Consider the following 13233-nt stretch of genomic DNA (forward strand, 5'->3'; position numbering starts at 1 on the left):
GATGGCCTTGGGCCAAAATATACTCTCTTGACTTTTCTTCTAAATTCCAAAGATAAAGAAAAAATTTTTTTACAAGCATTCAAGAGGGGAAAACAAAGGAGAAATGTAGTAAATTGGAATCTCTCCTTTTTCTATATGCGATATAGAACAGAATGCATGCAAGTTGACATTGTATCACTGTTTCTAGTAAATTCAGGGGAAAAGATAGTCAGTATATAAGAACTTTATCATTAAAGTTCAATTAAAATATTTGCCTGAAGGTGAATAACAACAGTTCTCAAATAAGTTGGACTTAGAAAAGCTTAATATTCACATAACCCTCAGAAAAATTTACCTGAAAAAAGACTCAGCTAACTGAGAAATTTAAAACATAAATTTAAAAAAAAACTTCAAATACTGGAAAGGAAATATGTATACGTGTGTGTATGTGTATACACTTATGAAACGTAATGCAAATATTTCTTAATAAATTGAGCAAGGAGAAAAATAAATATTATTTCATTCTTGCCATTATAAAGACAAGCATCCATTGGGAGCTGTTACTAGAATAAGAATTAAATTATACTCTTTCAAATTATACTTTTCAAATCAACAGTGGAATATTAAAATACCAAGCAAGGGTAAAAGCTAAATGGGTGGGCAAAGATATAGTAAGAAAATACAAAAAAATTTTAAGTTTATAATATTTTTGGACAAAGGACTTAAAAAGCAGTAAAGATGATAAAGTTTACTTTACATTGATTAGAAATTTATTCCATAATAAAAACACATGTGAGCTATATAATACAGTGTAAATGATAAGGCAATGTACTGAAAATTCAAACAGTCATGATGGAAAGTTTGAAAATATCTCTCTGTCTTCACAGATCAAGTAAACAAAAATATAAAATAATAAATTTAATCAATATATTCTTATATAAAACTTTTTATTCATCAATGTATACATATTTTCTAACATCCATGAATGATAAGTAAAATTGATTCCTATGTTAGGCCACCAACAAAAATTAATAAATTTAAAAAGTAGAAATTATATAAAACATATTTTCTGGAAAAATGCAATGACTCTAGAAATTGAGAAAAATATGAAAAACCAAAAATCGTGTGGAAATTGTGAAATATTTTGTAAATAATTTAATACCAAATCTAAAATTATAAATATAAACTATTTAGAAATTAACAATAATGAGAACAGTACATGTTGGAGCATATGAGATTCAATAAGGAAGAGATTTAGAGTATAATTTATATTCATAATAGCTTTTATTATTAAACGAGAAATAATAAAATATAATGAATTTCAATTCACAAAAAGAGATGAAATAAAAGATAAGCCAAAGGAAGGAATTAATAATAGTAAAAGAATAAAGTAATATATCATAAAACAAAACAATTATATGATAGAAAACTGATGAATAAATCTAAGAGAGAACCCATTGAGTAATTTGAATGGGGCAATAAGAGACAAAAATACTTTACATGAATGTTGGAAAAGGGATATAATCACAGATACAGAAGAGATTTTGAAAATTAAAAAGGTATGTTATAGAATTAAAATATCAACACACTGGTAATTTCTACCACTTCTCAAGGTGGTAAATATGATACTAACAACAGTCATACAAGATTTTGAGATAACTGTCAAATAACTTCTTTAATAATGGTTTAGGCTTAGTTGGCTTTCCTCTGATATACATTAAACCTTGAACAAGCTTACACTTTCTGTATTACTTTAGATATTCCATAGCACATGAAAAGATTGCCAATTCATTTTTCTAAACTTGTGCAATCCTTATTGCAAGCCTGACAAAGACAGTATAAAATGAAACTCTTGAATATTCTTAATATTAAATATTAATAAGTGATATATTTAGGTTTATATTAAATCAAATCCAGAAATATAATAAAAGAGCAAACCATGATGAATAAAATTTATTTCAGGAATTTAAGGTTAGTTTCACATCAGGAAATTTTTTGATTTGAAATTTTCACATAGACAGGGCAAAGGAAATAAAAGAAAGATATAATTATCTTTTTATGACAAAAGGGCATTTAATGAAACTAACATTTCAGATAAAAATGTTTTAATAAACTTGCAGTTGAAGAATCATTCCTTAATATAGTAGATAAAAAACTCTATGAAGTCAATATCCAATAAGGTACAGAATTGTGAAACACAAGTTCCATTAAAGTTTGAAAATTTTAGCCAACTTAATAAGATACCCAAGAAGACACACCATATACAAAAATAAACTCAAAATGGTTTAAAGACCTAATTAACATAACACCATTAAACTTCTAGAAGAGAACATAGGCAAAACATTCTCAGACATAAATCGTACCAATGTTTTCTATGATCAATCTCCCAAGGTAGATTAAATAAAACCAAAAATAAACAAATGGGACCTAATCAAACTTAAAAGCTTTTGCACACCGAAGGAAACCATCAACAAACTGAAAAGAAAACCTAAGGAATGGGAGAAAATATTTGCAAACGATGCTACTGACAAGGGGTTAATAAGCAAAATATACCAACAGCTCATACAATTCAATATCAAAAAAACAAGCAACCCAAGATAACTGAGAAGTTATAAAAGATATAAATATTAGAAAAGAGGACAGAAGTTATCATTAATTATAAATAATATAACCATCTTACTAGAAAACCACTCCAAAATTAACTGGAAAAATATTAGAATTAATATAATGTTTCATTAAAATGATGGGATAAGAAATAAATCTACAAAGCAATAATTTCCCCCAAGCCAGTATTTCTTAACTGTTTGGGGGGCATAGGCCTGGTTCTATTGCAAATTACAATCTCCCTGGTTTGCAAATTTTTAAAAATAATTCTATGGAGTTCAATAAAACCCCACGGATCCCAAATTATAGGTTAATTGCTTTATAGTGAACAACAGTTTAGAAAATACAACAGAAAAAAAATTTATTCACAATGGAAGCAAAACTTTAAAATGTCTAGGAATAAACTTAGTGAACACTGTATGAGACTGAGCTGAAGGAAATATCAAAACCTCATTGGGGGATATAAAAGAGAAGTGATATATCCTTAAATAAGAAAATCAATATAGTAACAATGTAATGCCATTTTGTTAAGGTTACTCTGTACTTTTTATACAGTTCAAGTGAAAACCCCAGGAATATTTTGGAACATTAAAAAAATTATTTAAAATGCATGTGATAGGGAAAAAGACCCACTAAAGACTAGGAGATTTTCACACAGGATTAGAAGTGAGGAAGGGCTTGTCTTCCAGATGTTAAAACTAATTAAAATAATGTGGTAGTAGCATAAGAACAGACAGAAATGCAGTGCATCAGAATAGAAAACCCAGCCATGGACACAAGTCTATGAAAAAGTTTAACTTTGCAAATTGGTAGTAAAGGATTATCCAGTAAATGGTGTTGGAAAAACTGCCTAAACACTTGGAGAGAAAAGACGGATCTTCACTTCATACCTTACATCGGATTAATTCTAGAAGTAATAAACTAAATGTAAGAAAAAAATTATAAAAAATACTGTAAGTAAAGGTAGTCATGAAAAGGACAATAGCAGCCCGATCACAATTATGAACACTGATGTTAAATTTCTGAATAAAATACAGGAAACAGAATTCAGTTCTATATCAAAATGATAATATATCACAACCAAGTGTAACCAGATACACGTATGGCCCAATTTAAAAATATCTTCTGTAATGCATTTCTCTGTATTAGTAGGTCAAAGGAAAAATATGACTTCAATATATACCAAAAATGCATTTGATTAAACTGAATATCTATTCCTGTTTTCTTTTAAACGAAGAGTTGGACTTCCTTGACATGATCTCATTTCCAAATGATGAAACATTTGAAGTATTTCGATTAAGATCAGGCAAAAGATTATCCAAGGGGTTTTTAGGGAATCACGTGCAGTAGTTAACACTAAAATAATTTATTCTATTAGTACTTAAATGAACATTAATCCTTTATTATGCTAATGAGGAAACCTAAAAAACTTGTTACAATTTTTCAATCATTTTGCAAATGGATGAAGCTAAGAAATCTTGAAAGAGCAACATAATATGATGCAAAGCCCATGAGTTGGACTGAACAGAATCCATAATCAGAATAGCAGTTCTGCCATTTTCATTCTTTGATCTTAGCAAGTTATCTAAGCTCTCTGAATCTCAGTGTCCTTATCTGTAGAACTGAAGTAACAGCAGGCTTGCTATAGGCTACCTCTTCTGTGGATTATAATAAAAAGTCTGGACAAAATGAAAAAAGCAAACACAATAAAACTCTGAAAAGCAAAAAATGCAGGTGGATTGGAGAATTAAAACCTGGAGAAATAACCCATACAAGGATGAATTCCAAATTTTTTTTCTTCATTTCCCTCGTGGCTTTAATCTGAGGGTGGGCCTCAGTCACATGGCAGTAGCCTGGGATGTCGCCTAAAAGCTAAGAAAGCCACCATATTTCTGGCCCTTGGGAAAAGCGGCCCCTGTGGTTCAAAGAATGTGGAGGAAATCCCGTTTTTATTTGTCTCTTATGACTCCTGGGGTGGCCTCAGTACAGAACTGCATGCAGCAACGTGGTGACCAAAACTCCAAGAGAAACCCCATTTTTCTTGCTAGAAGACTTGGAGGGCAGGGGCCTCTGAGAAAATCCGTGTGTGGGGAACCCTGGAGAGGAGAGAGCTGGTGAAGGGGATCCCTCTACTTCTGCGTATGAAGGTGTAGGACTCCCAGGCTCATCTCTGAACTGCATACGTGCAGGAGACACCCAAAGCAGCTTAGCAAAGACTTTGAAAACTGAACCAAAATCAAAACCACAGAAGACAAGATAGAACCTGTGATCTGAACCTAGCCAGGGTGATTGCCTACTAAAGCAAACAAACAAACAGATCAACATTCTCTATAGGATTTGAATACGACTCAGAGTCTCAACAACACGATATTAAAAACTTGTAGAATATGATCTAAATTTGCTTGACATACAAATCACCTAGAAAATGTGACCCATTCTCAGGAGAGCAGACAATTAAGATGCCAATCCTGAGCTACTGGAATTATCAGTTATAATAACTGAAGTTATTATATAATAGGAGTTATAATAACTATAATCTATGAGGTAAAGGTAACACACTTGAATTAAATGGAAGGATAGACGTTCTCGGCAGAGAAACAGAAATTTTAAAAAGAACCAAGTAGATATTTTAGGACTGAAAAACACAATATCTATAATAAGAAATTCAGTAGATGAGCTAAACAGCAGAATGGAGATGACAGAGGAAAAGAGTCAGTTAACATGAAAACAGAACAATAGAAACGATCTGGTATAAAGAACAGAAAGAAAACTGCAAAAGAAAAATTGAACAGAACTTCAGGGACATGTGGAATAACATCAAAAGGTCTAACATGTGTGTCACTGGGGTCTCAGAAGGAGAGGGGAAAATGATCAGTGCAGAAAAAATTATTTGAAAAGTAATGGCCACAGATCCACACAATTTGGTGAAAGACATAAATTTCTAGATTCAAGAAGCTCAGCAAAGCCAAAAGAGGATAAACTCAAAAAACAAACAGAAAAAAAAAAAAACAAACGAAAGTATGCCAGACACATCATAATCAAACTGCTGAGAACTAAAGATAGAGAAAAAAATCTTGACGGCAGTTAGTGAAAAATGACACTTTACATATGAAACAATAAATCAAATGACCGCAAAGACCACATTAGAAATTGAAGTAATAATGGTTATATGGGAATAAATAAATGCTATGTAAAGTGCTTAGCAGATAAAAGACACAAATGGCAGAGGTATCATTAGTCTAACTGTAACCCCTCTACTACATCTCAACACAGCGTAATTCTTTTCCATTCTGTTTCTTCAACCTTCCCACGGTTTCCCCTGTGTGGATCTGATCCCGAGAACTGAATGCAAATGTACTTTTGATATACCCCAAACCTTTTGCTCTTGTTGAAATGAGAGTCTCTGCTAATTCATGTCTTGTTTTTGAACAAGATTTTAAAAATTCTGTAAGTCTCCTCAGTTACTACATAGGTAAAATAATGCATCTTTTACTGTCTTTTAGGAATATTATGAAGATCAAATGAGACACAGAAAAAAATATAAAAATTCCCGCGACCAACTAAACCACAGTCATACGTTTCAGAAACAGTAGCAGGTTGGAAGTTCTGAAAGTCTAATTCTTTACACCAATCTCATGAGAAACTATTTTAGAGAGAGCTGGCTTGCCTGCGTCTTTCCACAGGCTGACAAGGTTGGGGATGGGTCAGTGAACCATGGTCATGCTTTGCCAGCTGACCCACAGATTAGGTCAAGCAGTCACCACATGAAACTCATTCAGCCTTATACACACACACACACACACACACATATATATATATATACACATGCTTTTCACATTCTTTTCCATTATGGTTTATCACAGTGTATTGAACATAGTTCCCTGTGCTATGCAGTAGGACCTTGTTGTTTATCCATTCTATATATCATAGTTTGCACCTGCTCATCCCAAATCATTCAGCCTCTAGCAAGGTATTTCTGGCTGCTGTTTGACGCATATTCATCCCTTAATTATTAAATGCTGCTTCCAGCAAAGTAGAGATTCCAATCCCAGTCTTCTCCTTGGCATGGGGTACTAGGAGTAGTGAAGTTAAGGTACAAAAAACTAGATTCAAAGTAGGATTCAGATGACTAATTTGAGCTAGCATAACCAAAATGGGTCTGAAAGACTCGATGTTCTACTAGTGTTTATAAATCTGTGACTTCCCTCCACCTCTCCAGCTTCCCAGAGGCTGTGAGCAGTGGCACACAACATATCCACAGGGGATGTGTGAACTTGGTCTCTCGCCAAATTCTTAGGTGCAGAGCGAGTGGAATCAGCATGAAGCGGCACTACGCAGCCTTGGGTTGTAGGAGGATGTGAAGAATGGGTGAGAGAGGGGTTTTCTCTGAAGAAAAGACATCTCTGCAAATTATGACTCAGATATTATCATATATAAAGACTGAGAGAGATTAGGAGTCTTGCATATAGTCCATAGGCTAGAGACATTGTCTCAGAGCTTCTTAAAATCCTTGACCCTACAGGAGAGGGGTGAGGACATTGTTGACTGCTCAGAGAGAAAGGATGGAAAGGATGATTCAATATATTAAAAGTAGCCAGGCTGCCTCTGTCTGACTCTCAAAGAGAACCATGGTAGAAGGACGTTGAGACGCGATCAAGAGTGAAAAGATTTAGATACAGCTGTCATTATTGCCTGTTTCATAGAGATCCTTACGAGGATAATTATGAGAAAATTACGACAATAAATATTACAGAAATTATGACACACAGTTGGATGGGCCATAAACCTTCTTCTTGTACAAATTTTTCTTGCTTGTAATTTTAGGATCATTATGAAGCAGCTTGGAAAAGATTGTGTACCAATATTTTGATAGCCTGTATTATAAGTTCTGTGATGTCTTTTTTCTTGCATCTCTTTTCTACCTTAATGCAGGTAACTTATAAGTTACCTTATAAGTTAAGCTATGTAGCTTGCATTTCAATGACTTGAATATACTTTAGTTCCACTCTGATTTGACACAAAGAAGCACTAATAGGTCTCAGGTATTGCCTGTTTTATGAGCCTGAAGTCCACTGTAAGAAGAAACCCAATATCAAGAATTTGAAACAAATTAACTTGTGTGGAAGGAATGTAAAGAAAACGTTGGGTGGCTTGGCCAGAGCATTGTTAGAACAGCGTGTTGAATTGTAAAAAAATATTTTTGATGTTCTGTTTCAACTTTCAGTAGAAATAAATGTGTGTATAGAGGATCTTAAAAAAAAATCCTTGGCCGATACTGAAGGGAAATCACACAGGCTTCTTGGGCTTCATGAGTCTCTGTTTAACGGCAGGTGGAGTGGAAAGAATGTGCAGCCTGCCTCTAGAGTGGATGCTGCTTGGTATCCTTAGGAACATGACAAGGCCTCAGTTTCTCCTTCTGTTAATAAGGAATAAGAAACCCTTGTTTTTAAAATGGGGTTTCAGTACATCTCAAATGGCATGCATGCATATGATAGATACTGCTGAAGGAGTAACAGGATTTGAAAACTTCCTAGAGAGTGTTCTTTTTGTTACAGATGGGGAACAAAGACATGGAAAAAATGGGGACTAGCTCAGATGTGCTGTGTGAGTGCCAATTCCAGAAAAACCTTACTCCATCCTGTTAGCCCTATTCTCATTTCTAGAAGAATCGCACAGAATAAAGTCTTCCTGCCCTTCCTGTACTTGCCGTTCTTCCCTTCCTTTCCCCAACATGTCCACGTAAGTCGGCCCATAGTCCCACGTGTGCCCCGCCCTGGGACCTCTCTCATGTGGACCACACCACTTTTTAAAAGTGGACAAAGCATCATTAACTCAGGAAAAGTGTCATCTCCAATATACCATCCTAGCCGTGAATAAATGACGTGTCTCTGTTACTGCTAATTTTCATCTGCAAGTGGTAAAACCCCAACTAATGTTTTTGTTAAGCTAGGTCTGACTAATCATTTTCTGTCAACAACATTTTCCCATACTTGATTCAAATTTCTTTTAATTTTGTAGTGCCATAAACCCTCCCTTTCTATTCGCTGCCTTAGTCATTATGGATGATAATATTTCAAGTTCTTCCTTCTCTCATAGCACACTTATTATATCTTTGAACACTTAATCCACAAAATAAATCTAATTTAAATAAAAGAAAATATATTCCCTCAAGAATTTGGTTTGCTAACATGTTGCTCCAAGTTAGCAGACTGAGTCACCAATCAAAGGTAAGATTTACCTTAACGTGATTTAGTCATTTATAAAATTTCACTGACGTAAGGAAATTCTATCAAAGTCATGGCAGAGTAAATTAACAGATGGGCCAACGTGCAAAGTTCAAGGCATAAGTCAAAGGAGAGAACAATTCAATTAAAATCACTGCCAGGTCAAAGCTGGCAGTGGGGCACAAATACCAGAACTACTCAAGAAAAGACGGGTTTTGTAATGATAGGGGTGGGGAGCGTCCTTACCTGTCTTCTGTTAGCTTCATTAGGGTTGTTCCTTGAGTAGAGAAGACAATAAAGGACATTCTTAGCTGTGGACTGGAAAGGAAAAGCAATTCTGTTAGGGCAGAAAGAGAGACTGTGGAATGCCATTCCCTTCCAGGCTTCCCCCCTCTTCTTCTCTTTATATTACGGCTGCCAGAGCTGCCAACCTTCAACCCAAAGGGCACCTTCACAGCTGGTGTTGCAAGTAGTCAGCCAGCAGCTGACTTGAAGCTGTGGACCAAAGAGAAGACCCACTTTGTCCTCCTGGAGGCTGCTTCTGATTTGACCACCACTCAGTGAGTGTGGGTCGCAAGTAAGAAAGCTAAGATTCATCACTTCCCTCTGCTCTGTCTGAAGTGTGCCCCTAGAAGACTGGTTTGCATGCTGTCTATGCAAATCAGGATCCCAACAGACAACATTTGATAGTGCCTCCACTGCAGTCTGGTGTATCCTCTACCGACCTGGGTGTCTCAGGCAATGGCAGCTTGATGCCATTAGCCATTAAGATTATACAGTTCATTTTACTCTGAAAGTAGGATCACCATCAACTTTTAATTTCTATTTGGCTTCCCAAGGAGGTTACCCTATAAGGAAAGCATGTGCTGACGGGTCACAAGACTATCTATTCTTCTTGGTAGTTAAACTTCTCATGATTAATGAATACATCGGCATGGTTTTTATATGGCGGTACTTGGGAGCTTTGCCAATGTGAAATCCACACTCTGAGAGATAGATCAACTCTCAGCTGAGGACAAACATGTTTTTCGGTCTGCAAGATAGACTGTCAGACTACAGTGGGTTCACCACTGGAATGCCATCCTTTGGGGCTCTCTCTAAGTAGCCAGATGGTTCACACGTCATAGCATCAACCTAGTTCTTCATGATGCAGTAACCTCCCATACCTGACCTGGCCCCAAATCTTATATTTCCCACTTCCTAAAATGTTTCCCCAAACCTTCCCCCTTTTCCTGACAATAGTCATTGTTTCCTAGCTGGTGACCTTGCCTATCATCATTCCTTGCTCCAATTCATTCCTCACACTGCTACCAGGATTATTTTCCTAAAATATAAATCAGATCTTGTCATTCATCTGCTATCAAACCTCCAATGGCTCCTAATGCATCCAAGATAAAGTCTACATCCATTACCGTATGTCTGATGCACCTTCGGAAACCCTTTAGCATGATGTGTAATACTTGGTAGGAGCCCAAGCAACACCTGGTGAATTGAAATTGGCCTTTGGAAAAAGACCTGGGTTCCCTGTCCATGGCAACATGCTGCCTTTTACTACCTCACTAGTGCTGGGCCAGGAGGACACCACATCAGAAATGATAATAAAAATCATAATTATCATGATAATATAATAATGGCCAACCCTTTCAAGTACTTACTATGTGCCAAGCACTACTGTAAGTGATTTGCATGTATTATTTCATTAAACTTGTAACAACTTTATGAGATCATTACTATTATTATTCCTATTTTCCACGAAAGGAAATTGAGACCCTGAAAGATAAAATAATTTTCCCAAAGTCACACAGTGGGAGGGTGGTAGACCTAGGGCTTAAAACCAAACATTCTGATTCTAGAACTTGGGCTCTTAACCACTATGTTATACGGCCTCCCTTATATAGAGTTAAGCTCTGGAAAGAATGAATTTGAAATGCAGGAGATGTAGGTCTCCAAGGGGTAATTGGTATATGAATCTGGGCTGCAGACATAATTTGGGAGTTCTCAGCATACTGATGTGAGTAAAATTGTCAGAGTATCAGCAGGGAGAAGGGAAGGGAGCCAAACCAGAACCAAAACCAACATTTAAAGGCCTGGCTCCGGGCAGGGGATGAAAGGAGAGCCAGAAGCCAGCGGAGGGGAGAATTTTAAGGAGAGATAAATCTGAATCCAATGAAACTCCTCTATCCAGCAGAACAAGCACTTCGTGGCTCTCAATGGATTTGTCCTCTAGGGTATCACTTAGGGAATTTGGTGAGAGCAAGCAGGTCGAGGGTGCGGATGAAGGCCAGATGGGAGTGGGTTAAGGAATGAATGAGAAGTAAGGATATGGAGATGGTGAGTCTTTAAAGATATTTGAGTGAGAAACTGGTAAAGAATTAAGGTAGCATCTATAGAAAGACATGATCAGGAAATTCATTGTTTTTTTTTTTCAGATGAGGTTATGTCTATTGATAGTGGAAATGGAGCCAGAGGAAAGGTAGAGAAAAATACAAGAGAGAAACAAAGACCTGGGGGATATTGGAGACAATGGGATAAAATGGACTAAAATGGAAGGACAGGCTTTAAATAGGAGGGATACTTGAATCTCAGAGACGATGGGAAGGGCATGCATCCATCTTTTAAGAGGAGGATTGGAATAGGAGGTAATCCCCTGCTTGCTGTTCTCTGGGCTCTTGGTGAAACAGGAGGTGAAGTTCTTTGCTGAGAGGGGTGGGTGTGAGGTTCAGGTTGGGGGCTTCAAGAAAAAGGTGAAAAGTTATATTACTGATTGAGCAGGTATCGTGTGTCAGGCACTACTATCGGCCCTGGGGCTGAAGCAGGCAACAAAAGACAGACCCTCCTCTTGGAGTTTGCGTGGCAGTAGTGTCTTCATGCCACACTTTGAGGAGGGTCCAGAGCCAAAGAGGGCCAGAGGAGACAATTAAAGGAAAGTGCCTCGTGGTCTAGATTAGGCCATGTCGACTACTCTGGTCCTTAGTTTCTTTGTCTATAAAACGAGGAGGACTGGCTTAGTTCCCCCAACTCCTACCTCTAACGTCTTTGAATCTAAAATAGCAAAGTGTCTGGAGTTTCTGAAGGAACTGGGGAAGAGAAGTGTCATGTGCTCACTCTTAGCCAGGTGCTGGGCTAGTTGCTTCGCACACTTAGCCAGGTGCTGGGCTAGTTGCTTTGCACATGTTTTCTCGTATAATTTTCACACGCAAACTAGGGTTCAACCAAGGTAAGTTAATTGCTATGGTTGCCCAATGGAGCTTGGATGAAAATCCACATCTGCCTAACTTCAAAGCCTTTTCCAGGAGACTCCTCTGCTTTAGAGAGAACAGAAAACCATTAGAGGAAAGACAGACATAGCAGGTACTCTGAGGCGTCTGGAGGCAGATTTGTTTTATATCACTCCAGATGGATGAGAGTGTAGGAAAGGACATTATGGGTCAATGACAAAAAAAACTCTTATGGAAACTGGAATTATCCAACTATTGGGTTGTTTACCTCAAAACGCAGCAGTTTCTCACCAGAGCTATTCAAGTTGGGGGTTAGTGAATGCCTCGGACGATAGCTTGGGAAGTTGTTCCTTTCAGTTCTAAGCTTGTACAATTCTCTTAACTTTGCTTTGAATACCATCCATGTATTTGCTTCTCTTCTTTTCCTCTACTTTACCCGCCTGTCTCCTCCCAGCCTCTGTTTTTTCCCTTCATCTGGGTGTAGATGCTTCCTGCTGTAGTTTCCAAGTTTGGGCATAATGGAGAGGACACCTCTTAACTGCCTCCCTCCAATCAAGCGGTGGGTACATGTTGAGACCAGTAAATGAATTTGCAGGGAACACATCTGTCATGACCCTGGTCTCAGAGGACAACATATTCAAAGAGAAAGTATATGGTTACTCACATCAGCTGGAAGACTCTACAGAGACCATCAAGCAGGGTTGGAGCTGCTTTCAAATTTACAACGATCAGAACAATTTCACCAAAGACCTTGACAACTGGCTTCAAGCATATCCGTTAATGCTATCACAGTTGTGTTGTCCTTTGGAGGTTGCACACAAGCAAGGTGAAATGACCTCCTTTCTTTTACTAGTGGGTCCTACTTATTGGAAAGTAGGACCTCCAAGGCCCCTGCAATGTGTATAGTGACAATGTTCAAAACTGCATTGTCCTTCCTTGGAAAGTGGTGTCAAGAATGCTCAGAGGATTCTACCTGATAAGGCATATATAGCCAGGCTGGCCAACCATGGCGGTTTGCCCAGGACTGAGGAGAGTTCCCAAGATGTGAAACTTTCAGTGCTAAAACCAGGAAAGTCCTGGGCAAACTGGGATGAGTTGGTTACCTTACACCCTGCAGGCTCTACACATGGGTCCAGCCAGAATGAGCCAATTGTCCCAGCATGTTGCACCGTGAAAGAAAATGTTAACGATCCTTCTAGAAGGATATT

At 37.2% G+C, this 13233-nt stretch overlaps 1 protein-coding gene across 1 annotated transcript in view; it reads right to left on the minus strand.

The window, feature by feature from the left end:
- ANTXR1 (ANTXR cell adhesion molecule 1) overlaps positions 1–13233 on the minus strand; it is a 238563-nt gene that overhangs the window by 198568 nt on the left and 26762 nt on the right. Inside the window, exon 3 of the mRNA XM_024738187.1 lies at positions 9054–9125. Within this exon, the coding sequence (XP_024593955.1) occupies positions 9054–9125 (72 nt within the window). The remainder of the gene's footprint in view (positions 1–9053; positions 9126–13233) is intronic.

The sequence above is a fragment of the Neophocaena asiaeorientalis genome, unplaced genomic scaffold (genome assembly GCF_003031525.2).
Source record: "Neophocaena asiaeorientalis asiaeorientalis breed wild unplaced genomic scaffold, Neophocaena_asiaeorientalis_V1.1 scaffold756, whole genome shotgun sequence".
In the NCBI taxonomy this organism is placed as follows: domain Eukaryota; kingdom Metazoa; phylum Chordata; class Mammalia; order Artiodactyla; family Phocoenidae; genus Neophocaena; species Neophocaena asiaeorientalis.